At 43.2% G+C, this 27734-nt stretch overlaps 1 protein-coding gene across 1 annotated transcript; it reads right to left on the bottom strand.

Annotated features, from left to right (window-relative positions):
• Window positions 1-26037, bottom strand: BBS2 (Bardet-Biedl syndrome 2). The gene is made up of 17 exons (XM_027516508.1): window positions 25740-26037; window positions 19077-19304; window positions 17507-17632; window positions 17170-17232; window positions 16278-16355; window positions 13137-13241; window positions 12967-13053; window positions 9657-9792; window positions 9270-9409; window positions 7872-8016; window positions 7609-7780; window positions 6824-6953; window positions 4881-5012; window positions 4272-4409; window positions 3313-3425; window positions 1567-1715; window positions 1-472 (listed from the first exon to the last, which is right to left on the bottom strand). The coding sequence occupies exons 1-17, from the start codon at window positions 25854-25856 to the stop codon at window positions 366-368; spliced, it is 2166 nt and encodes a 721-aa protein (XP_027372309.1). The 5' UTR covers window positions 25857-26037; the 3' UTR covers window positions 1-365.
• Between the last annotated feature and the right edge of the window lie 1697 nt (window positions 26038-27734).

Here is a 27734-nt window from a genome sequence, read left to right on the forward strand (position 1 = left end):
TGCAACCCCTTTACGTTTTAATGGAAAAGCAGATGATAATTTTTAATTACGATTTCAAGAAAAGATGTATCTATACACTGACATACATACATACAGAAAAACTGGACTTTGAAGCCCTAATGTTTCAAAAGTGTTCATTTCCCTCCATACAAACCAGTATTACTCAGCAACAGTACAACTGATTTTAAAAAAACAGAAAGTGAATACACTTCTAAGAGGCAATGCTTTGTCTTTTCATTGGTACAACTCACCAAGGTTGATTTTGCTCTCAGCACCCTGGGTTCACCAGGATGTGATCCAAAGCAAATCAGCCTCGAAGTTTACAGAAACCTCTTCTAGGAACCTGGTTTCCTGTCTCTCCCCTCCTAAGAAGAAGCTGTCCCCACCCGCATGATTCGGAACAGCATGTTGATGTTGTTGCTTCGAATCGCGTCCCGACAAGCAGTGATCACCTGGTTCTTTGGTTTTCCAACTGTCAGAGAAGAAACACCATATCCACATGAGCCAAAAGATGATTAAAGCGAAATTATAAATCAGAAGCCATCTTTAAAAACAAAACTAGGGTAGAGAAGAGTTAGAGATAATACAAATTTTAAAAAAAATTGTTTTAATTGTTTATTTTTGGCTACACTGGGTCTTTGTTGCTGCACTCTGGCTTTTCGAGTTGTGAGGAGTGGGGCTGCTCTCCAGTTGCAGTGCATGGGTTTCTCATTGCAGTGGCTTCTGATGCTGCAGAGCACAGGCTCTAGGGTGCTTGGGCTCATTAGTTGTGGTACACGGGCTTAGCTGTTCCACGGCCGGTGGAATCTTCCCTGACCAGGGACAGAACCCATGTACCCCACACCGGCAGGCAGACGCTCAACCACTGTACCGCCAGGGAAGTCCTAGATAGTACAAATTTATCTTATCTTACCATTCCCTAAAAAAGATATTCTCATATGGAACTTCAATCACAAACCAAGCCTAGAGACCATTTTATACCTAGAAACTTAAGAGTCAGTTTTACAGAAAAGGATCAAAGCTTATGTCCACTTAGCAAAGATTATTTCTAAAAGGAAGTCAAAGCACTGACCCAAACAGCAGATTCCAATAGGAGTACTTAAGGCTTTCCTCTTGGGAATATGTCACTCAGTTTTTCTTCTGAGGATGCAGCAAGTTTGGGAAGATCCTACATGCCTTGGGACAACTAAGCCTGTGTACCACAACTACTGAGTGAGCCTGTGCTCTAGAGCCCGTGCGCTCCAACTACTGAAGTCCTAGCGCCTAGGACCAGTGCTGGTTTCTGCTAGCCACAACTGAAGAAGGCCCAAGCACAGCAATGAAGACCCTACATAGCCAAAAATAAACAAATCTTTAAAAAAAAAGGATCTGATAGTTTTTACCGTCTGAAGTTGGCAAACAACTAAAGCCGTAAGCTGGCTAAACTCAAGTGAGTGGTACCAACTCGAATGTGAAAGGTGTCTTTATAGATACAAGCCCTGATAGGAATTCCTGAAGCTACCACCATCTTTAATGGTTCTCACCCCAAAATGAAGACGAAATGCAGTGCTACAAAAACAGACTTACCACGCAGATGACCTGCTCTTTGAATGGCTTGATTTACCGCTTTGAGGCTTCCCAACAGTTCTGTGTGATTGTTACAGCGAATTTTATATCCATTGAGCAAGTCTTTATTAAGGTCATAGAGTTCCATATAGCGATTCTTCATCGTTTTCCTGTGTACATCAATAGAAGGTTAATATCACTGCACCTCAGTATGGCAGGCTTAAATGAAAAGATTTGCAAACTTCTTAGACAGTACTCTTGCCTGGAAAATCCCACGGACAGAGGAGCCTGGTGGGCTGCAGTCCATGGGGTCGCTAAGAGTCAGACACGACTGAGCGACTTCACTTTCACTTTCATGCTTTGGAGAAGGAAATGGCAACCCACTCCAGTGTTCTTGCCTGGAGAATCCCAGGGACAGGGGAGCCTGGTGGGCTGCCGTCTATGGGGTCGCACAGAGTCGGACATGACTGAAGTGACTTAGCAGCAGCAGTAGCAGACACATTTAATAAAAGATCAAACCAGATTTTTAGCTGTACTGTCATTAAAACAGGGTAACTGCTAAAGTCTGCTTTGAAAACACTGAGAATATTCTATGAACTATTCTGTTTCTTCCAAATAAATGGAAGACAAGTGGCCTTCCTTGGTTATTAATCCATGGTTTGAATTTAGGAACCAAGAATTATCATGCCCATGATACAAGGGGTGGGGAAAAGTCAGCAAGGTGACAGGCTATATTCCAAGCTTCAGACTAATACTGACAGTTTCTTATCAAGCTAAATATACACTTACTATACAACCCAGCAATCACATTATGACACATTTCACCCAAAAGAATGGAAACATGTCTGCAAAAAACCTGTATGCAAATATTTATAGCAGCTTTATTCTCAATCACCAAAGTCTGGAAACAACCGAAATCTCAATCGGTGGGATATTTACCAAGTATGGATATCAATACAATAGAATATTCAGCAATAAAATGGAATGAACTACTGGTAACTTACAACGTGAATGAACCTTAATGGCATTATGGAACCTGAAAGAAGCCAGACTCAAAAGGTTGATTCCACTTATATGGATTCCATTTACATTGTCTGATTCCATTTATGTGACAGTTTGGGAAAGATAAAACTATAGGAAGAGAAACTCGATCATTGGCTGCCACAGACTGGAGGTTAGGAGAAGTACTTGATTTCGGTAGTAGCAACATAATTGTACAAATTTCCCCAAATTTACTGAAGTGTAAACCTAAAAGGGCACATTTTCTACGTGTATATTATAAATTACATGTCAACCAACTTGGCTTTAAAAAATAAAAACCGTGTATATCTGACAGTTTCTAAATGAAATATAAATCAAGAAAAAAGGAATTTTAGGGGTTGGTTACTTCCCTCTAGTTTTTTTTGTTGTTGTTGCTCAGTCATGTCCGACTCTGCGACCCCGTAACTGCAGCCTGCCAGGTTCCTCTGGCAGGAAGATATCCAGGAATTATCTAGGCAAGAATATTGGAGGGGGTAGCCATTCCCTTCTCCAGAGGACCTTCCCGACCCAGGAATTGAATCTGGGTCTCTCACACTGCAGGCAGATTCTTTACCGTCTGAGCCACCAGGGAAGCCTAACTGCCACCAGGGAAGCACAGTCAAATGCCTAAGGCCAGCAACATCTCTTTGCCGTAAAAAAAAAAAGCCAGAGAGAGAATAAAATGGGGAGCCCTAGAGATACAGGTGGCAAGAAAAAGCACCTGTCCTGGCCATGGTACATACTCACATGTCCCTCATCAGACGGGCATCTTCAGCTCGGACCAGCAAACTACGGATCAGGTTAGAGTTATCAGCCATGTCAGCACTGAGCTTTTGATGCACTGAGTGGTATTCATCCACCTGGAAACCATGAACACCCAGGAATTTAAAAGGCCTCACCAACTTCCTGAAAACTAAATAAATCGAGAAGGAACTGTCTTCTTTGTACCGAGGCCCTGTTTTTTCTGCCATTCACTTGTTCTATCTTAACTATCCTCTGTTGTTTCACCTCCTCTTCAGTGAAATACTCAAAATGACATTCTGTGTCAAGCTCTTCCACATCTTAGCATTGTAAGCCCAAGCCACACGTACACTAACATTTTAGAGGTCTGGGATGGGGATGTTATTAGTGGGGACCCATCACAAGCCTTACTTTTGGTTTTGGGTTCTCTGTTGTTGCTTGGTCGATAAGTCACATCTGACTCTCTGCGACCCCATGGCCTGTAGCCTGCCAGGCTCTTCTGTCCATGAGGTTTTTCAGGCAAGAATACTGGAGTGGGTTGCCATTTCCTTCTCCAGGGGATCTCTCTGACCCAGGAATCAAATTCGTGTCTCCTGTATTGACAGGCAGATTCTTTACCACTGAGCCACCTGGGAAAGCACTAAGACAGAGTGCAAAGTATATACAACAGATAAGATGAAAGGCTGGCAAAGGAAAATGTTAACATATATATTTTTCAAGTATCCTTCCAAACCAACACAGAAAGCAGGTGCTCAAGCTAACCACTCACTTTTATAAAAGAAATCCTTTAACTCATGAATTCTCAAATACTAGCTCAATTTTTAGTTTAAGAATTTTCCAAAGTTCTTTAAGATATGACTATCATGTAATATGTGTACATTTGTAGTTTCATTAATTTAACAGAAATATTGCAAACATTATTAGAACACTGTGTTCTCACAAATTCATCCACCAGGTGCCCTCACCTTAACTAGCACCTTTCGTAATTCTTCAAAGTAGACAGGGAAATCGGCTTCGACCTGAAGGTCTTCAATAGCGAAAAACGATGCCATCGACTGGATGATATCACCAGCCAAATCGATATCATCAGTATTTACAGTGATCTATCCACGGGAAAAAAGACAAGTTAGCACCCTCAGGCAGCTGGAACAGTACCTGAACTTCCCCATATTCAACACATTTATTGGAACATAAATGTATATGCAATGATAAATAAAAATAAAGTCCAGCCCTCAAGAAAATAACGTTATTTCTAGCAACAGGCCAAAAAAAAAGAATCAATCCTTTTGCCTTATAAATGGAACAACAAAATTATTCAAACAATGAAAACCTTTTGTTCTCCTCTATATTCCTAAACCACCCCAAACTAGGTGACAAACAGGTGAAGGGAAGTGGGGGAGAGAGGTAGAAAACCCGCTCATCTACATTATACGCCTGTCAGGGGTGATAACACCAACAGTCTAGGTTGAGACACATGGTTTTACGACCTTGAGATTGGTGTCACTCGCCTTGCTCAACACTGAGTGTTATAAACATTTACGTGAGAAATCTGTGTCCATGACAGTAAAAATTACCTCTCCACTAAGTTTTATCTTTATATACAGCTGGCCACCATTTCGTAGGGATGTGAAACACACTTGAAATGGAGCGTTCTGAATGTTAGTATCCTCTGGTAACAGAAAGTTCTGGTTGAGCCACATAACAACCTTAAAGATGAAGAGTGTGAAATGAATTTCCATTTTTTAAGTATGGTCATTAAGAGTTACCCTTCTTTCTAGTTTTACTACTTGGTTTAAAAAAACAACAATAATTACAATTCTTTCCCCACCAAGAAAACACTACTCACACTCCTTTTTCTTGTATTACATGTAATAAATAACATGCACAATTATATCTGGTCCCATAGCATGCATTTTATACTCAGACATGTATTTTTAAATTTATTTATTTATTTATTTAGTTTTACTTTTTGGCTGCACTGTGTGGCATTGAGGATCTTAGTTCCTCAACCACAGATTGAACCCAAGCCCCTGTAGTGAAGCAGAGAGTCTTAACCGCTGGATCGCCAGAGAAGTCCCCTACTTAGACATAACCTTATATGCAATGTAGACACGATTCAAGTAAGATGCTAATTCTGTTTAAACGAGAGCTCTTCTGTGGCTATAGCCTGCTTAAAATCATTCCACTCCATCCTTTAAAACATTTAAATGAACTTTGCACGCACACAGAGATAACATCAACACTGTAAGAATAAATCAATATAAATAATAGTAATACTTTACAGTGGTTTATAACACAGGTTCTACATAAGATCCACTTGTGAGGCATTTTGGAAGGGGCCACCTGTAGAGTTTCAAGTTTCACAGACCACTAAGGGGCCTGAGAATTTCCATGATTAAAAAGCCTCACTGAGAATTCTAAAGTCCAGTCAAGGTTAAAATCCACAGGTATTATTAGTCCTTAGTACTCCTGCCTGGAAAATCCCATGGACGGAGGAACCTGGAAGGCTGCAGTCCATGGGGTCGCTGAGGGTCGGACACAACTGAGCGACTTCACTTTCAAGCATTGGAGAAGGAAATGGCAACCCACTCCAGTGTTCTTGCCTGGAGAATCCCAGGGACGGGGGAGCCTGGTGGGCTGCCGTCTATGGGGTCGCACGGAGTCGGACACAACTGAAGTGACTTAGCAAACTTTACAAAGTGCTATTATACCAATTATGTAATCCTCAGGGGCCCCCTGTGAGGTAATACTATTCTCAATGAGGGGAATTGTGCAAGACCCCTAAGAATTTACTTAGTTAAGGTAGCATTTGAACCCCCACAATACTCCCATTTCCAAGGGCCACTCTCTTTCCATTCTGATGCAGGCTCCTCTTAAAACACTAGATCTAGACAATCCCACTGCTGCTGCTGCTGCTGCTAAGTCGCTTCAGTCGTGTCTGAGTCTGTGCGACCCCGTAGACGGCAGCCCACCAGGCTCCTCCGTCCCTGGGATTCTCCAGGCAAGAACACTGGAGTGGGTTGCCATTTCCTTCTCCAACGCATGAAAGTGAAAAGTGAAAGTGAAGTCGCTCAGTCGTGTCCAACTCTTAGCGACCCCATGGACTGCAGCCCACCAGGCTCCTCTGTCCATGGGATTTTCCAGGCAAGAGTACTGGAGTGGGGTGCCATTGCCTTCTCTGGGGACTAACCAAAAAAATAGGAGTTACAAACTGAAAGGAATTCACCTGTGACTAAGGATTGCTTAGATAAGTAACTTTGAATTAATGATTCAAAATAAATATTTCTGAATTGATTAGCCAAGATAAATATTTTTGAATAATTTTTTCAAAATGGGAGAAGTTATTTTAGCAACATTTTTGGTACTTGTTGTAAACTATTCAACTCCAACCTAACTCCTTCATGTCATATTTACTGCTACCAAATAACACACTCATGTAATTTCCCTTTTCTGTGAAATAATGTCAAAGATTCTAAAGTGCAAAAGGGTTGCAAAGAGAAAAGCCAGACACACTCACCCTCTGGGCCCGTTCTGCGATGATAAAGTTGACGTAACTGAGGGGCTCACTGGCAGGGTCCGGGCTGGTGAGCGCATACATGGAGAATCGGGGTAGCTGTCTTGTCAGCTCAAACACGTGAAACTGGGTGCTATGGCCAACCAACGGAATAGAAGAGAACTGTTTGTGTTGACTGTTATTTCAAAAGGAAAGGCCCCCCAGATAAACATAAGGTCACTACTGAGTCATCAAGCTGTTACTTAAGGGTTTCACTAAAGAAACTGTCTACTCTCTTCCCCCCACCTCTGCCTCAAAAAAAAAGAAAAAGAAAAAACTGAGGGTTCAAGTCCCACAGTAATGGGTTTTGGGATTTAGAGGCGTGAGTCTGTGTATACATATGCACGCACCCAGGGTTTACAACACCCAAAAAGGAATGTGAAAAGGTTTCCATCTTCCACAAATCTAGTGCTTTTCTTCACTGGCTGAGGTTACATACCGCTGTCATGTAGCAGAATCTAAACCCCTGTAGTCTTGGTGGCCAAAACTATCCATTAAGTATACTTTTGGAACTGCTGTGAATATGAAATCATCTGACTAAAGCCAGAAATAATCATTTCAAACTTACATTTATTTTTTGGAGATTTCAAATTAGAGAAATAAGAAGTCATGGGAAACCTTGCCTGGGTAGAAAGAGCCATTAAGTGGCTTCTCTGGCCCCAGAGAATCCATGGCAAGAGGGGAAATCTATACATTCTACTGTCCTCTCAGTGTTGCCGGGACATGACCTGCGACGTGCAAAGGGTCACCTGCTCCTGTAGCCCACGAAGGTTTTCAAGTGCAGGTCCACGGGGATGTCCTTGGGAGGTGTGATGGGGATGCGGACGGAGCTGGAGAGGTGGTGGACACTGGGGTGCACCACGTGGCTTTCACCCGCAAAAACGCCCTCCGCAAAAATCAACACTGCTCGGATGATGGTGTCTGTAGGGAAGAGAGAAGGCAGCAGTCCAAGAGCCGCTCCCAGACGACACGGGTGCCAACGAGCACCAGCCGTGTGTCAGTAACACCTTACCATTAGAGGTGGAAATGCACAGCTCGGCATGGGCGGCCTGCGCCTCGCTCCCCAGGCTGACGGAGAGGGCGGTGTGGAGCTTGGTGTTGGCCGGGATCACGCCCCGATGCCCATCAGCCTCGTTCAGTGGACTGCTCAGCTCAGCCTGCAAAACACGCAACCCCCCCACTTCCAACTTAGTCCCTGGAACAGCGAACTCATGTCAATTTTAAATACAGCTATTTGGCTTCAGAAGACACATCCCCTGTATCTTATATTCATCTGAGTCTTTAAACGTCAGAGAAGTCACCTCATTAGTGCTCTCGCTCTAACCTGGCCTTTTCCCAAAGGAAAAGACCCTCATCCCTTCCTGTGGTTAGGGACCACTGCCCTCCAGCACACCTTTTACATTCTAAAAAAATTATTTACTGGCTATGCTGGGTCTTCGTTGCTGTGTGGGCTTTCTCTAGTTGCGGCGTGTGGGCTTCTCACTGCAGTGGCTTCTCTTGTTGCAGGGCGCGGGCTCTAGGGCACTCGGGTTCAGTACTTGCAGCTCCCGGGCTCTACAGCACTGACTCAGTAGTTGTGGCGCACGGGCTTGGGCTTAAGTGCCCCGAGGCACTAAGATCTTCCCGATGAGGGATCAAACCCATGTCTCCTGCATAGGCAGGCGGAGTCCTTACCACTGAGCCACCAGGGAAGCCACCTACCTTTTACATTGTTCTGTATTGTTCTGTTTTAAATGACTAAAGAAACTCACTTAGTGTAGCAAATTCAAACAGTTATACATGATGGGACAAATTAAAATCCTACTCCCCAGCTCACCCTCCAGCTAGTCGGATAAGTACATGTACACACGTACACACACACACACACACACAACAGCAGACCCAGAGTCTCTGCAGGTGTCCATGTTTATGTTATTTGTGCTTGAAAAAGATACTCTAAACACACTATTCTTGCTTCCCTTCACTCAATAATATCAGACATCCTTCCACATTAGTCCACGTGTATATACTTCATTCTTTTGAGCTGCTTAATATTCCCCAGCACCTAGTGGGCTGCCGTCTATGGGGTCGCACAGAGTCGGACACGACTGAAGTGACTTAGCAGCACCCTCCCTATGACTGGCCGAAAGTCACCATCGCTCCCACCTGTTCCCTGCTACAAACAGTGCTGCAGTGCGTTTGAACAGTCGTGCAAATCTCTCTCTGGCTGAGCTCCCCGGCAGAGGGATTTCTGGGTTAAAGGATACGTGCCCTCTTCATTCTGACACTGGCAGAAAGGCCGGGCCATCTGCCCGCCCACCAGCGGGAAGGGGGAGCCCACGCCCCGCCAGATGCAGAGACCCTCCTTTCCCAACTGCCCATCCTCCTGGTCACTCTCAGCCTCCCACGTGCCCATCCCATCGGGTCCAACCTTGGCGTTTTCCTCATAGTTGCGGAGCTCCAGCAACAGGTTCTGTTTTTTCTGACTCAGCTCTCGGATCAGGTCCTGCTCTACGCTGATGTCCATGAGGTTGCCTCTCATCTCAGCCGTGCCCGGCAGGTAGCCTCGGACTGACAGGAGGGAAAAAAAAAAAAAAAACACCATAGGACTGAGGGAGGGCCCAGGCACAGCCAGGTCTTACTTTTAAGTCATCAATGACCTAGTCTTAAAACCTAAGTTCTCATTTCCCCAACTCAGGTGAATTTATTAGGACGAAAGGGTTTGATACACAAACACTTTATGGTGAATCTCCCGGGATTCTGAGCCAATCAGACTGAGAAATCTGACTTCTCAAAGATCTCTCCTGTCCCGATTTACTTTCTCCATCCACCGAGCAGCAGATTAACTGTTGACAGCCCTCCATCCGGTAATCTCCCTCCACCACACCAGCAATCGCAGATGAAAAGTTGTCCTTAAAGATGACCTCCCCAGTCCGGTCACTTCGAGCATCGACCTAAAAATAGAACAAGAACTTGAAAATAGCTTCTGCTACAGGTTCTTAAAAATGCCACAAAATTTTCAAGTTCAATCAGCTTTAGTCTGGAAGTTTTTAAGAGGGCTCCAAGGAGGGGACTTCCCTGGTGGTCTAGTGGTTAGGAATCCACCTTCCAAAGCAGGGGATGAGAGTTTGATCCCTGGTGGGGGGACTAAGATTTTACATGACACGGGGTAACCAAGCCCTCTCGCCACAACTAGAGAGCCTGCACACGGCAGCGAAGGATTCCTCAAGCTGCAACTAAGACCCGAGGCAGCCAAATTAAAAAAAAAAATTATTTTTAATGAGTACTCCAAGGGGCACCCCCCTGCGGCTTCTCAATACATACCTATAACCAGGGGACCAAGGGACCTCACTCAGCTCTGTTTTTTCTTAAAAGCTGTTTTACATACTGGCCTAGTATTTCATTTGGAGAAGGGGGTTGGCTGGGAGACAGTACTTTTAGAAAATATATAACACAACTGTGAAAGTGCAAACTTCCCAGGTTCGAATTCCAGCTTTGCCACTCACTACCTGTGGGATCTTGGGCAAACCTCTTTAACCATTCTGGACTTGGCTTCCTCATCTGGAGATCAACAATAAGAACATGAGGAAAGTAACTGTATCTACACGTCAGGGTTGTAACAAGGTCGAAAATGGTTAACATGTGTTAAGCAGGTTGAACAGGGACTGGCACATAGAGGTATACAAGACATATTAGCTCTATACACAAATTTCATCTTTATTATATATAAATATATAAAATACATTACACCTAAAATTTTTATTTATTTGGCTGCGCTGTGTCTTAGCTGTGGCATCAAACTCTTATCTGCAGCATGGGATCTAGTTCCCTGACCAGGGATCAAACCTGGGCCCCCTGCATTGGGAGTGTGGAGTTTTACTCACTGTTCCACCAGGGAAGTCCCCAGTTATATCTAAAGTTTGAAAAATGCCAAGCAAGCCCAGTCTCCCCCCATGCACGCTTCTGGAATAGCCCTGTTTAAGGTCCCTTTGCCACGTGAAGTACTGAGATACTGCAGAGAGCCCTACAATCATCCACATCTCCTCTTCCCAAAGGAGGCAGATAAATAAATCACTGACCCTTCAGAAACGATGCATCGCAAAACAACAGGGAAGGATAACCACCTAAAATGAGCTTTTGTTCTAAGCAAGAACACATGCATTATTGATAAAAGGCTGCTGCTGCTGCTGCTGCTGCTAAGTTGCTTCAGTCGTGTCCGACTCTGTGCAACCCCATAGACTGCAGCCTACCAGGCTCCTCCGTCCATGGGATTTTCCAGGCAAGAGTGCTGGAGTGGGTTGCCATTGCCTTCTCCATGATAAAAGGCTAGCTGCAGAAAATATAACACAGCAAGCATCTCAGTGACCACTATTTTTGTCTTTTCATAAACAGCGTTCTGGGCAAAATTTTGCAGTGAAAAACACACTAATTTAGGTCATAGTTACTACCAGCTCCTACCCCTTGGCTGGAGAATACCATGCTCTTAATAACAACATCAGGCCAGCCTGAAAATTATGGATGCTAAAGCTAGTAAAGCAATGAATGGCCTGTACTGACCAGAGTTCTTTACACATTAACAGAAGCCTTGAACTCAGACTGAACCGAACTTGCTTCATTCTAACTTCTCCATGACCTTGAGCACTGTGTTTCCACAGTATTTAGCAAATAAGAGGGTTAACTTGCTAACTAAGAAACAGGGCTACAAATCTGTATTTCTGTGGATTTTCTATTCTTTTGCTTTATCCAACATGAAAGTTTTGCCATGGAAAAGATGACCCTCCAACTCAACAAGTGACCTACTAAAGAAAAAGTTAGTTGGCTAGTTGTATTTAAATTAAGTAATTTTGCACCTACGTTCACCTGGTGGATCTATATTCCTTTTAATGTTGTTTCTGTTGAGTGCAGATACCAACTGTTCCACTTATATCATGAACTGTATAGTTTGCTTATCTTTTGTATGGCTTAGAACATACAAATTATGATTATGTAATAGAAATTTCTTAAAATTTTGAAAGCATTTAACTAGACAGACTTCAAGGTTTAGAGTCAGATCTAAAGGTTACTTTTGATAACTTAAGTCAAGTAGTTTTCTAATTCTTGGATCAATCATAATAATTTATATTCCCCCAAAATAGGGTCCCCTTTTATGAAGTTTCTTAATAAGCAACTACACAGTCTTCCTTTGTAATTTTTAACACCTATACCAAAAACAAAACCAAGTGGAGAAGTAGGAATCAACATAACGGTTTTTTAGAATCTGCTCTTCACACAACACCAAAGGAAGATTACAAGACACTGGCCAAAAGTGAAGAAAAATCAAAGAAGAAAAGCTAGAACTAGCTGATCTCCTTCAGGCAATCAGCACTGACAGACAAAAGAGCTAGGGCAAATGGTATCCATGGAGATCTGGGAGCTCCTTCGGCAGTTTCTAACAAGGCAAGCCTGACTTGCCAAGAGACTGTACAAAGTTCTGATCTGAAGTTAAAAAAGGAAAGAAGCAAAAAAAAAAAAATTCCTAGTTTGAAGTTATAGCTTGGAAAACAATGATAACATAACTCTTCCCACTAATTCTAAGATTTTAGTCAAACTTGAAGATTTACTAGAAAAGAGCTACATACTCACTGCTGCTGCTGCTGCTGCTAAGTTGCTTCAGTCGTGTCCAACTCTGTGAGACCCCATAGACAGCAGCCCACCAGGCTCCGCCGCCCCTGGAATTCTCCAGGCAAGAGTACTGGAGTGGGTTGCCATTTCCTTCTCCACGGTTCACTACTAGCTTACTAAAAATCCTTTTTTTTTAACTTGCCTATGCCTATGATCAACTTGATTAAATTGATTCCCATCCCTTCAAGAAAGGGATTTAGACCTTCCCTGGAGATCTTCCCTCTAGACCTTCCCTGGAGATCTTCCCTCAAATAGGGCTTATAAACCGAAAGGACACTCACTCACTCTGCAGTGTTGATTACCAGAGCAGGAAGAAAAAAATCTAGGAAGATTATGAAGTTAAATTTGAAAGCGCAGCCAAGGAACTCAAGTGCATATTCTCGTGTTATTGTTCGGAGTCATACAGCCAATATATCTCAGATAGTTATTACTTTAAATTATACTTGAACACTACTATTTAAACTTACCTTCCCATTGGACCAACCAGTTATCAGTTCACACACTCCATCAGAGTTAAGGTCAAAAGCATGAATACTCATGGCTTGATTTTTGGACTGAAAAGGAATTTCAATAATTAGTATAGAAGTCTCTCAATAAGTATAAAATCCCTGAATATCAGAGAATGTATCATACGAACTTTAATTCTCCAGTATCGGGCTGTTTTGTCATAAACTCCAACGGTGCCATTGGAAAGGGCATAACCAAATCGACTGCCATACATGGGGCAAAGAGAGGTGATGATCTGCAAAAAATAGTGAAAAAGATAAAGTTCGTTAAGGCTCAATTTAGTGCAAAGTGACTTTATAAAACTGCATACCTTGCTACAAGTGTGTTAAAATTAGGTTTAAATACACTTCCAATCCATTAGTGGGGAATGTGTTCTTCTCTATGATCCATGTCCTCTATTTCAGATTTGGATCATGAGAATTAAACTCACAAAGTTTACTTTTTTAGATCAAGCATATGTAGCAAATTTCAACAAATTATTTTTTTTAATAATAAAATCGAGGAATTAAAGAGGAAATAGACTACGTACACAAGATCTGGAATATGTAAAATTGATGTTAAATTGATACACACTAGCTCAAAATATTTTCATGATTATTTCAATTTCCTTAACTTACAATATCTTACAGTCTAAATTTTAAAAGGACTTATAAAATCCACAATTAAATATCTTTTAAGAGTATACTTTTCCAAGGTATAATTTACTGTTTGCTAGAAGAAAACATAATCCTTTAAAAAGCAAAACCCCAGAATACCATGGATTTGTACATATCTAACAATATACAGAGTGCATATGTTATACTGGAGTATTAACAGGACTGTTAAGAGGATTTAACACACTTAAGAGAATTTACAATTAAAATTTACAAAATCTCCAGTTTTAGATACTGAACAAAATTATCCTTAAAAGTTAAAACCAAAGTTTAAAGATATCTATGACCCTGCTGGTCTACTTTCTAATTCTGACTAATGTAAGAGATAATAAGAAATAAACTGTATAAAGTAGAGAATAGTTATGTAATTTCTTCTACACCTACAGCTTTTCTATAAAGCCACCCACTTCACTTAACTCTGAATACAAAGTGCCATGTGGGACTCCAGAATTATTTAGCTCAAGGCATTCTTTTGGCAGTACTGTTCATAATTTTGCTGGTGTGCAAAAACACATGTGAACTCAGAGCAAAACTAAACCAAGAGGACAAAAAAACGGCCCTGAAATGAACAATCTTATAAAGTCCACATTTTCCTAAATTTAGCCCCAGTTTCCCTAGGTCCCTTAGTCCTTTATAAGGTCACTAGTTTCTTCTTTTGTGGACCAGAGGATCAACAGGCACGTCAAATTTCTCGCCGTTATTTCATGTTCTCCTGTCTTTTTCTAGGATTTAGGAAAAAAGTGTTTCACAGAATGTACTCCCCTTGCATCTAGTATTGACGATCAACAGAAATCCAACAAAACCTCAGTGATTCCCCAAATGAGAAAAGATTTACTATGAATTTAAATGAAAGGGAAACGGTAATGCAGAACCCAGCACCTACAGGCAATTCTCAAGCTGGCAATCCCCTTCAACAATCTAATGAAAGCTAAGGACCGTCTCTCTAAAAAGCAGACATGAGACACATACAGGTACACAAAACCCCCAGATGGACACACATCTTCAGCTATGCACTGCTTTGGGCACTCACTTCTCCCCCTCATCTTCCTCTACCACAACTATCAGCTTACAACCATAAAAAATGTGAGTACATAAGAAGTAGAGTCAGATTAAGTAAAAATCTATAGTAAAAGTGAAGAAGTGAAGTCGCTCAGTCATGTCCGACTCTTTGCAACCTCATGGACTGTAGCCTACGACACTCCTCTGTCCATGGGATTTTCTAGGCAAGAGTACTGGAGTGGGTTGCCATTTCCTTCTCCAGTGGATCTTCCTGACCCAGGGATCAAATCCAGGTCTCCTACATTACAGGCAGACGCTTTACCATGTGAGCTACGAGGGAAGTCCATAGTAAAGGTAAACCCTTCAAAATCACTGATAGCACTTTATATATCAATATGCATGTTTTGCTTTTTGGTCTCCCTTTTGCAGGCAGGGGAACAGAAGCCTGATGTTCCTAAACAGCTTTTGTAAGCAATGAAAACCAAGGATGAGTTCTCATCCCGAGGTGAGCTCTCAGGCTGCTGCCCTCAATCTTGTCTGATACAGCCTCCCAAACACCAGCTGATTCAATTCTGCTCAATACCACCATTTGGATCTCTAAGACTTCCTTCTGTTGTTTTTCTTTTCTGTCCATTTACAGGGTTCACAAGCCAGTGCTCCTTTATTTCCATCTCCTTCCTTAATTTAGAATATCCTAATTATCTTTTTGGTTTCCATCTTGCCCAATCCTGGAAAACCAGCAGCAAATAAATATCCTAAGAATACCGAACTATAAGGGATAAGGACAATCTTTAGACACTGTTTTAAAAAAAGATAACTCTTTCAGAAACATTTCAGTTTGAATTACATGAGTAATTCTAATCACAAAGAAACTAGTCAAGTTCTCTGACATCTAGTTTTTAAGTCTACCAACAGAAATGTGCCTAAGAAATACTTAATTTGAATAAAGAGAAAAACTCTAAAACCCTCACATATACAGTTCATTCAATATTCAATCCCATTTAATACACATGATGAGAAGCAGGAGGAGGACTTGACCATGCCACTTACTAGCCATGACCTTTTGAGAGTAACTTAACAAAGAAATGTAACATGTTCCCTCATCTGTAAAACGAGAACTACTAATTCCTTCATAATTGGGCTGCTGTTGGATTAAATGAGTAGCTCATGTAAATAACTTAGCACAGTGTCCGGCATACATCAGGTACACAATAAATGGTTGCCATTATTGTTATTATTATGTAATAGCTCACTAAAAGAAATACCTTTTTGTGCTCCATAATTTTTGTCTAATCAGTGTTTTCAAAACATATATTTTTAATTTTTTTCATTGGAGTACAATTGCTTTATAATGTTGTATTAGTCTCTGCTGTACAACAATGTGACTGAGCTGTATATATACATATATGCCCTCCCTCTAGAGCCTCCCTCCCACCTCCCCATCCCTCTGGATCATTAGAGAGCACTGAGTCAAAATGTATCTCGATAAAGGATATTTAAAGGCTTCTTTCTCTGTAACATACTGCTCTATTTAATCCCCACACTCAGCACTCTCGTTTTACGCTACATTTAACTATGCTAATCTGTCAAGGTCATCATAATTCTGAGGTGGTGCTTACCTCTGTTTCTGACATTTCTGCCACAATCTCATCTTCTTTGAAAACTCGGATATCAAAATCCTCAGATCCAACAAGAAGCTGAAAGGGAAACAAAAAAATCAGGCATATTTAGTTCAGTAAGTGAAGACAGCAAAATTTCCATAAATAAAACCAAAAAACTGCATGATACTTTGCATGCTGCTAGAGCCACCCAGGAATTCCAACTTCTCGGTGATGGATGCTCAGAAAGGTTCCTTCCAATGAGAAGGTCACGAGTTGGTCAGTGAAGAAACAGTGGTGACTACAGACCCTGCCACGTGGGCACCTCCCACCAGAACAAGTTCTTTCACCAGGCTCCTGAAAATGCTCCCTGGCTCAGCGTCTGTGTGCCTGCAGGTGGAAGCCCTGCTTCAAAAGCCAGAGCCCAGTATCTGCAGACAATCGGAGGGTAAGTCAATGTCCAACACAGTACTTCACTGGTTCCTCAAGAGGTTAATTTCTAGAGAACCCATTAGAGTAATTTAAAAAGCTAAAGGCCAATCTCTAAAATGTCCAGATTCCTGAAAAAGTTGGCCAAAACTGGGAAGTAGGTACTAATATGATTTTAAAACATTGGAATCAAGTATTAAGACTGTGAATGTGACTGTGCTCCCAACAACTATTCCGCCCTCTCCCCCATCAGGGGTCTTTGAAATATGGTCTTGATCTCTGTATTTGACAAACCCAAGGGAATTATTGTTCAAAAGACAGGAGAAAGACAAATGAAGCCAATTACTTCATCATTCAGGCAACAGAACAGCAAAATCAATCATGAGAAGCTAACACTTCTCTCAATGCTAAGGTCACTGTCCTGGGGAAATGTATGTACTCAGCTGAGATGTACACACAGAGAAGGGTCTCCTCCCCCACATACCTCTTTCTTCCCATCACCATCAAAGTCACACAAGGCCAAGGAGTGAACGTTATCTCCAGTCACCTGAAAATACAACCCAAGTCATTACTGTGCTATTTCTTTTCACTTAATCCAAACAGGAGCTACATGAAAGACAGGACAAAATAAACCACGAATTCAAAATTCACATTACTCATATCCTTTTTTTAACGTATAAAATTATAAATACTGTTTTATTTTGCTTCCATTATTCATTACTGTCAATGGTTAAACAAACAAACAAGCAAACAAGACCTAAAGAACATTAAAAAAGTAAAAATGTTTAAGAGTACTAAAGAGATTATTTTGTTCTTCATACCGTCCAAAAGAGATCATTTCCTTCATGATTGAAACCCTGCAGAGCACAATTTCCACCAATAATTGCAAGAGGAGAGGTAATGTCTCCCAATGTCCCCAGCACAATTGCACTGGCCCCATCTGCTACCTAAGAAGAGAAACAAAAAAGACAAACCCTCAAACACAGTGCTGCACAGGCACATGGAGGTGACATACATCCTTTTTATCTGGAAACTCACAGGCTTCTGTCATCATTTCTGAGAGGCCACCTGGTCTCCTGAGAGGCGGGCCAGAGCTGTCCATCGAGGACAGTGTGTGTGGCTAACGTGGCTTATGCAAGGATGAGCACTGACTCAGGATAAACTCAGGCCCTTGGTCTCGCACTGACCTGCCATGATAACCTACTCTAAAACCCCAGGCTCTCTTGGACCAGCGAGTTCTACAGGCCAAATTCTCAGAGAATCAGACTTATGCCTTTAAAACACCCAACCTTTTGTAATCTATTTTAACCACTTTAGATGGAAATCTAGTGATACTGATTAATTAGTTCTCCTACTATTGCTCGTTCTTAATTGTAAGTACAAAAACTACAAGTACCTATAAACCCACCATTCTGAACTAGCACATGTCTCAGACTTCTTGAATAAAGTACATAAGCACAATTTGATGAAAATGTTCTAAAACTGATTGTGGTGAAGGTTACACAATTCTCTGAATAAACTAAAAACTGCTGGACTGTATGCTTTAAATATGTGAACTGTATGGTATGTGAATTATATCTTAATCAATCTGTTATAGAAAAAAAGTAAAAGATTACATGTATATATCATAATCCCACTTAGTAAACAAAGAATTCACTCACAAATACTAAGTAAAAAGTCAGGATAAATCAATCAAGAGTTAAGTGTTATTTCCAAATGAAGAAATTATAGGTGATTATTTTTACTTTGCTTCTATTTTTATATAATAAATACGGATTATCTGAGTATTAAAGTTGCAGCAGCCTGTAGATGGCAGGCTATGGTAAGTGCTTCTCCTGGAAACTACTATACTAAACTTCAATGCAAAGCCACCAGGAGACCTGTTTGCTGGCTTTCTGGCTACTGGCTGAATTTTTAATGACAAATCTTGACAGATGAAAGTATCAACAGGTAACGCTGTTGTTTTTCAGTCGCTAAGTCGTTTCCAACTCTTTTACAACCCCATGGACTATAACCTGCCAGGATCCTCTGTCCATGGGATTTCCCAGGCAAGAATACTGGGGTGGGTTGCCATGTCCTTCTCCAGGGGATCTTCCTGACCCAGGGATCGAACCCGTACCTCCTGCATTGGCAGATGGGTTCCTTACCACTGAGCCACCAGGGAAGCTATCAACAGATAATACCTCCTAAAAGATAATCTGGAGTGTCACCAAATGATTACCAACCATGACCAAATAAATAAGTGTGCATTTTTTTTAAACCACACTACAAAAGCCACATAATAAACCCAAATAAAAGTCTGATCTCTTTCAAGCATTAAAAAAAAAAAAAAAAAACCAGTGGATATTAATGGGAAGTGGGAGTTTTATGGTTATAAAGGGGTATACTTGCCTCTCTGTAGAATAAATCTGAATTATTGTAGACATCATAAGCCAACAGATTGGTCTGTGTTCCCACTAAAAGAGCATCATAGCCAAGTTCAGGGTTCAGTACTCCTGCAGTCAGGCAGCTGACTGTCTGGTTAATGTTAAGAAGTGAAACATCAGACTCCAGGGGGCTCTGGAGGACCCTGGGTGCGCCGAGATGCTGGCTCCGTGAATGAGGGTTGTGAATAAAAACCTAAAAGAAAAAGAGTTAATTACATCCCCTTAACATTAAAAAAAAATGCAAAATTAACATATATTTTTATTAAAAGGCTCAGGTTGTTAACAGATTACCAACGTTAACAAGAAAGGATTTAATCATCCACCAACCTTAAAAACACCCATACGCAGTTCTGTGCATGGTTGGCTTTCAATCACTTCAAACTGTGGAAATCCAATGGCTCTCAGCCTTGTAAAGACCAAAATAATGGCCAAAATCTAGTTGTCATTTCCCAGGGCAGCCTACATACAACCAACCGGCAGGACGTTCAAGTACTCTTACAAACCAGCCCTTTCCTGGTCAACCTATAGGAAGTTGCTATTAGTTACAATGAGATTGCACACACACACAAAGATCAGAGAAAACTGAGTAATAAACACTTCATTATCTTTCATCCCAGCACCTAACAAATTCACTTCCTAACCCTTAAAACTGATCGGTAGTAAATCTGTCTTATAATCCTAAGAGTCACACAAAGCAAGCTTCTTGAAGGCTTTCGTAGTCTATACAAGTAGAATTAACTCAAAATTAATTAATCTAGCAGTTTCAACTATCACAAATATAATCATCTGAGTGTCCCTACAAATCTTTAAATTTCCCTGGGCTTCGTATGTAAAAGGTTTAAACTAGAAGCATTCTTAAAAGGGGGTAACTGGGTTTGGGGTGGGGGCGGATCTTAGACATTAGGCCACAGATATAAAGTACAGAAATTTCATTAGGGAAATTTTCATTTTCTGGAAAAAGCATTATAAAAGACAATATTAAAAAAAAAAGAGGATGAGATCCCTTAAGCCCTCATCTAGTTCTGAAATTTGCTAATTTCATTTTACTGATTTATTTTGGCTGTGCTGAGTCTTTGCTGCTGTGAGCAGGCTTTTTCTCCAGTTGCAGTTAACAGGGGCTGCTCTCTAGCAGCAGAGCGCAGGCTTCTCCTTGTGGTGGCTTCTCTTGTTCGGAGCACAGGCACTATGGTTCATGGGCTTCCGAAGTTGTGGCCCCCAGGCTCAAGAGCACAGGCTCAACAGTTGTGGTTCATGGGCTTAGTTGCTCTGAGAAAATTTTCTAATTTTAAATGAGTATTTCAACCCTTTGGTGTAAATCTGTAACCCAGCGAGGCCAGTTTGGTTGCTTGCCACTCAAAAGGCTAATACCCAAGAGATAAGTGTTGGTGGGAAAGGAAATTTTGCTTTATTCAAGAGGCCAGCAACCTGGGAAGAAGGTGGACTAACATCCTAAGACCATCTTCAAGTTGCCAGATAGGAGAGAAAAATTTTAAAGGCAGTGTGGTCAGGAGGGGGCCGCAGGGCATGTGAGCAGCTTGCACACAACTCTTGGACTGGTTGGCATCAAGGGGAGGTTTTAAGCCTCACCTGTCTTCTGGTTTCAACCCAGTCTGGGGTCTATATGCTTATGATCAGCAGTTTTCAACTGGTAGGGATCTGCCTCCTGTAAAAACTTAGGAATGTATGTCAGACCTTCACAGATTTCAGGGAACTGGGAGTTTGGTAATTCTATCATCCAAACTGTTGCCAGTTTCCCAGCTCAAAAGCTTGTTTCTACACCTTCACATTCCTAAACATTAACACTTGAGCCAGCCTTCTGAGACTCAAGGGAGGCCTGGGAGACTAAAGCTTTTCAACAAACAAGAAGTAGAGGACAAGGCTGGTTGGGAGGGGGCTGTCCCAGGAAGGCCACCAGGGCCCAGCTTGGTTACAGTCTCGCCTTTCCTCTGATACTCCTCAAGCCTGAGGGTGTGGAACAAGAAAGGAAATAAGAGTTCTGGATAGAGAAGTTAATCATAAACTCAGTAGAGGAACTCAGTTTTAGGGGACTCGGTTTACACCCAAGCAGGATTAATTTTAAATTATTATCTAAACAAGGTAACCTGTTCAACAAAAGATAATTTTTACAAGACTTATTAGACTTAGATGTCCACTGACAGATGACTGGATAGAGAAGTTGTGGTGCATATATACAATGGAATACTGCTGCTGCTAAGTCGCGTCCGACTTTGTGCGACCCCAGAGACGGCAGCCCACCAGGCTCCCCCGTCCCTGGGATTCTCCAGGCAAGAACACTGGAGTGGGTTGCCATTTCCTAATGGAATACTACTCAGCCGTAAAAAAAGGAACGAATTTTAAGTCAGTTGAACTGAGGTGGATGAACCTACAGTCTGTCATACAGGGTGAAATAAGTCAGAAAGAGAAAAACATATATCATATATTAACGCATACGTATGGAAACTAGAAAAATGGAACTGATGGACCTATTTGCAGGGCAGGAATAGAGACGCAGACACAGAGAACACAGTGGGGGAAGGAGGTGGTGGGATGAATTGAGAGAGTAGCACTGAAACATGGACATTACCATATGTAAAACAGACAGCCGTGGGGAAGTCGCTGTGTAACACAGCAAGCTGAACCCGGGGCTCTGTGACAACCTAGAGGGGTGGGATGGGTGAGGTGGAGAGCAGACGGGAGGTTCAAGAGGGAGGGGATATATGTATGCATATGGCTGATTCACGTTGTCGTACGGCAGAAACAAACACAACCTTGGAAAGCAATTATCCTCCGATTAAAAATAAATTTAAAAAAAAAGATTGATGAGAAACCTACAGAAAAGGTGTGTAGCTACTGAATATCGTGTTCACATTCTCATTTGTGTAATACTTTACAACATGCTTTTATAAACGTTACTGCATTTGGTCCTCCGGATATACAGAAGAGGTCAGAGGGGTTACGGCCTTTCCTTTCTCAAGGTCTCACCACCAATAAGTGACAGGAGTGAGACACAAGCCCGGTGTCAGGCTCCACTCATCTCCAGCCATATCTTCCTTCCTTTTATAATAGTTCTGAACAAAAGAATTCTTACAGAGTCTTCTAGTAATTAGGCTGAGAAAGAACAGCAAGAAAAATAACCTGTGGACTTCACGTTCATTGTTATTGGGATGAAAGGAGTTTGAGGTTTATTGCCAGAGTCCTGGAGAAGGTGATGGCACCCCACTCCAGTACTCTTGCCTGGAAAATCCCATGGATGGAGAAGCCTGGTAGGCTGCAGTCCATGGGGTCGCTGAGAGTCAGACACGACTGAGCGACTTCACTCTCACTTTTCACTTCCATGCACTGGAGAAGGAAATGGCAACCCACTCCAGTGTTCTTGCCTGGAGAATCCCAGGGACGGGGGAGCCTGGTGGGCTGCCGTCTATGGGGTCACACAGAGTCGGACACGATTGATGCGACTTAGCAGCAGCAGCAGCCAGAGTCCCAGGCGTCTGGTTCCTCCCTAGGCCCCTCCTGCTGTTTTCCACACACAGAAATCAGTGCCCAGGAGACTCATCTGGCCCACAGGCTCAGTCACTCCCAGTGCCTTTATTCAGGGCTTCCCTGATGGCTCAGGGGTAAAGAATATGCCTGCCAATACAAGAGACCCTAGAGACTAGAGTTCAATCCCTAGGTCGGGAAGATCCCCTGGAGGAGAAAATGCCAACCCACTCCAGTATTCTTGCCTAGAAAATTCCATGGACAGACAAGCCTGATGGGCTACAGTCTATGGGGTCACTAAAAGTCAGACACGACTGAGCACACAGGCACGCGTGCGCGCGTGCACACACACACACACACACACAGTGCTTTCAAGCCAAAGAACTGGCTGTAGTTCACACGTTTGTTCTAGCTGAGGGGGTGCTGCTGCAGTATGTATTCCATGGTGAGAGGAAACATGGCCCCAGATGAACTAATGTTCATCCTGTGAGAAACCCCTTTTCAAAATATCCTTGCTCAGATGCAGAGACCAGATCCCAATAAGTCAGCCCCACCTTCACAACAGAGTCCCACAGAAAATTACAAAATCCTGTTTCTGAAGACACGGGCCCCCACAGTCAAGGAGGGCTTCAGCCTTACAGGAGACATTTTTGTTTTTAAAGGAAATTATATTTTTGTGTGTTGTTTGGATCATAAAATGGTGCCAATTTTTTTTTTTTAAGTTTAAAGATCAGGTCAGAACTTCTCAGATCTGTTTTTGAAGTTCTGAATATAAAGTATCTGATTAGAGAGAACATAGGAACTTCCATCTGTCCCTTTTTCCCCTGTCTTCAGAAACAGACCTAGAATAAGGTGTCCCTGGCTCCCTCTCTAGGTCACATTCTAATGAAAGGGTTTCCAGAGAAACCTGCTTCCACTCCCTGCATCTCTGTTGCAGTACCACCCAGTAATCCTTCATCTAAAACATAAACCAAATCCCAGTCACCCACTTTATCAAAAACCAAGGTCTCTGCTGTGGCCTATGAGGCCCTAAATGATCCAGCTATTACTGGCCACCTCACTGCCTCCCTCAATCCATTCCAGTCCCAGAAGCCGTCCTGTGTTTCTGGAACACACCAAGTATACCCTCTACCTCAAAGCCCGTGTGTACTTGCTGATATACTTAACTCTACCTATCTGCAGGGGCTTGTTTCATTTCCTTCAAACCTCTGATCCACAGTTATCCTATCAGAAGCCTACTTGATCACCCTGTCTAAAACAGCCACTACCCCTCTGCAGACTGTGTGTATCTGTTAACTGTCTGGCTCCTTCTCTCAAATGTAACCTCCAAGGGAGTGGACAGAAGTGTTAATTGCTCAGTCGTGTCCAACTCTTCGCAGCCCCATGCACCATAGCCGGCCAGGCTCCTCTGTCCATGGGATTTCCCAGGCAAGAATACTGGAGTGGGTTCCTACTTCCTCTCCACTGGCTCTTCCTGACCCATGAATCGAACCCATCTCTCCTGTGTCTCCTGCACTGGGCAGCGGGTTCTTTATCCCTAGTGCCACTGCCTCCTCACATTATTACAGCTAACATTATTACATGCCAGGCTCTGTGCTAAGTGCTTTCCTCCATTACACAACTTAATTGAAAAGAATCACTACTTTTTAATTGATGTATCCCAAGGCGGAGCAATGGCACCCCACTCCAGTACTCTTGCCTGGAAAATCCCATGGATGGAGGAGCCTGGAAGGCTGCAGTCCATGGGGTCGCTGAGGGCTGGACATGACTGAGAGACTTCACTTTCACTTTTCACTTTCATGCATTGGAGAAGGAAATGGCAACCCACTCCAGTGTTCTTGCCTGGAGAATCCCAGGGATGGGAGAGCCTGGTGGGCTGCAGTCTATGGGGTCGCACAGAGTCAGACACGACTGAAGCGACTTAGCAGCAGCAGCAAGGCGGAGCAAATGAGAAAACATATATTGGAGGTGGAAGTGTCTTGAAAACTATAAATCATTATATAAATGTCAACTTGTTAAATCCATGCTGGGTCAGAGAACAGGCACTCTAATCTCATTTCTACGCTTTCCAGTTGAGCAACCTCAAACATTGCTTTGAACCTCTCTAAACCATTATTTCTAATCAGTAAAGTGGGAGTAATAAAAAGAAAATAACAGCTAACAATTAGTGACCACTGCCTATATGCCAAGAGCATGACACATAGTAACTTAATCCTCTTAACAACTCTATGTGGTAGATACTATTAAGCACCTTGCCCAAGGTCATGAAATCAGCAGGTACCAGAGCCAGGATCTACCACACCTGTGCTATGCTACAGCAGTTGGCAATTTAGCAAGGACGCTGAGATAATTAACGTAATAAGGTTTTATAACTGTTCAGTCATTAAGCTCGGCGTCACTGTATTCCATGTTTTGGGGGCATTCCTCCATCAGCACATAGCGCCCTGATCTGCCCTGTCTGTTGTCCTGGACCAGAAGCTTTCTGAGAATACGGACTCCAGCTTTATCTCTGAATCCCCAGGATGTAGTACAAAGAAGGTGTTCAGTCAGTCTGGTGAGATATTGAATGACCACATCATCTCCGAGACGCCCACACTTTGCACAGCACCGGGTACACAGTAAGCCCCTAATAGGTACTTAGTGAATAAATTACAGGAAGAGACATGAATATACGTGGATAAAGATCAAAAGAGCAATTTGAATCATTTAAGTTAGAGGTATCTATAATTTTTTTCCCCCTGCCGTAGAGTTGTTTGGCTCTGAGAGGCAGTCTGAGATGGTAGGACGTTCCCAGAGAAGGACTGAGGCTCTGGGCTTAAATCTGGCGTCCTCCATTACTACTAACGCTGATCAAGGCCTTCCCTGCAGGGGACTTCTCTTCCCCTATGCTCCCTATCTGTAAAGAGACTCCAACATCATCCGAGTCTAAGAGCCTGAAGACAAGTTAACTGATCGGAAGGGCCGTTCCGCTTTGTTATTCAGGATTTCTGTGCAGAAAGGAGAGCTGGCTAGACTACCTATCCGTTGCCTGGCAACCCTGGCTGGGGGCGGGGTCTGAGAATGAGCGGCGGGATTGCCAGGACTCGGCCCGCGGAAGTCGTGGGGACTCCAGGGGCCCGGGCTGCGGGTGGGAATGGGTGGGAGCGGTTACCTTGCCCGCTTGGGTAGCGGCCGCCAGGCACGGGTGAGTCCCGTCGTAGCGCCCTACGGCCACCATGCGGGGGCTGATTTTGTGGCGTAGTTTCAGGGTGAACACGGGCTGCAGCATGTTGGCGGCGGTTCAAGAGAAGACAGCTAGTGGCCCGAGACCGGCACTGCGGACCCGGCCTCACCGAGGCGTTGAGAGGCGCAGGGACCGGACCGGACCGGGTCTGGCTACATCAGGCCAGGCGGGAAACTGATGCGAACTTGACTCGGACCCCAGGCCGCAAGCTCTTTCTGCGGCTGCGCAGGCCCGCCCACCGAGTTCTGCAGCTGCGCGGTCGGGCCTCAAGCGCGGCTGAGGCTGAACTTGGGTCTCGCGGGTGGCCTCCTGCCATTTTCCTGCTGTAACTTTCCAGCATTGGATCCAACTCAACTGCGGGTCTACAGTGGCGGTGTTTGAGCCATCGCACCCCTGGGGCTTCTCATTCTAGCACCACAACCAAGCTGCCCAACTGTTGCAGCCTACACATATTCTATCTACCCCACTCTAAGGGTTTATTCAATAAGTATGCCTTGAATGTGTGTTAATCGCTCAGGTGTGTCCGACTCCTTGCGACCCCATGGACTGTAGCCCGCCAAGCTCCTCTGTCCATGAAATTCTCTAGGCAAGAAATACTGGAGTGGGTAGCCATTCGCTTCTCCAGGGGATCTTCCCCAGCCAGGGATCGAATCCGCGTCTCTTGCATTGCAGGCAGATTACCTTCTGAGCCACCAGAGAAGTCCAAGGGAGCGACTAGCATCACCGACTCAATGAACATGAGTTTGAGCAAACTCCGGGAGACAGTGAAGGACAGGCAAGCCTGGCTCACTGCAGTCCTTGGGGTCACAGAGTCGGACATGACTTAGTAACTGAACAACAAAAATGCCTTGAATATCTACTCTTCTTACTTTAGCTGTTATGTTGATGCCCATAGTAATTACTTAATATATCAATCCTCTGGAAAAAAATCATACTTTAAACTCTCATCTTTAGTTCTTTATCAATTTCGTAGCATTCATTCAGACATTTATTTTTTGAGACTTTACTATGTTTACAGAGGATGAGGTGGTTGGATGGCATCACCGACTCAATGGACATGAGTTTGAGTAAACTCTGGGAGTTGGTGATGGACAGGGAGGCCTGGTGTGCTGCAATCCACGGGGTCACAAAAAGCTGGACAAGACTGAGAGACGGAACTGAACTGAACTATGTGTCAGGCCCTATTCTAGTAGTAGAGATATGGCAGTAAACGTAAAACAAACCTCTGGTCTCCTGAAGCTGACATACAAGTCAGAGGAGACAAACAGTAAATAAGAAATACATGTGGGAAGTCTTTTGGTGGTAAGTGGTAAAGAGGAAAGAGGGATGGAAGTTTGGAGAAAGTGCAATTTTAAGTAAGGTAGTAGGGAGACTTCCCTGGTGGTTTAGTGGTTAAGAATTTGCCTGCCAATGCAGGGAACATGGGTTCTATTCCTGGTCCAGGAAGATTCCACATGCCATGGGGCAGCTAAGCCTGTGTGCCACAACTACTGAGCCTGCACACCTAAAGCCCATGCTCTGCAACAACAGAAGCCATCGGAATAGATGGCTGCGAACTGCAACTAGAGAAAGTGAAAGTTGCTCAGTTATATCCCACTCTTTGAGATCTCATGGAATGTGGCCTGCCAGCCTCCCATGTCCATGGAATTCTCCAGGTCAGAATACTAGAGTGGGTAGCCGTTCCCTTCTCCAGGGGTTCTTCCCAATCCAGGGATTGAACCCAGGTCTCCCTCATTGCAGGTGGGTTCTTTACCATCTGAGCCACCAGGAAAGCAACTAGAGAGTGGCAGAGAGTAACCCACAATCACTGCAACTAGAGAAAGCCCCTGCACCACAACAAAGACCCAGCCAGCCAAAATAAATAATTTTTTAAAATATGGTGGTAGGGAAGAGACCTCACTGAGAAAGTGACATTCAGGCAAG

This window comes from Bos indicus x Bos taurus, chromosome 18 (assembly GCF_003369695.1).
Source record: "Bos indicus x Bos taurus breed Angus x Brahman F1 hybrid chromosome 18, Bos_hybrid_MaternalHap_v2.0, whole genome shotgun sequence".
Lineage (NCBI taxonomy): Eukaryota > Metazoa > Chordata > Mammalia > Artiodactyla > Bovidae > Bos > Bos indicus x Bos taurus.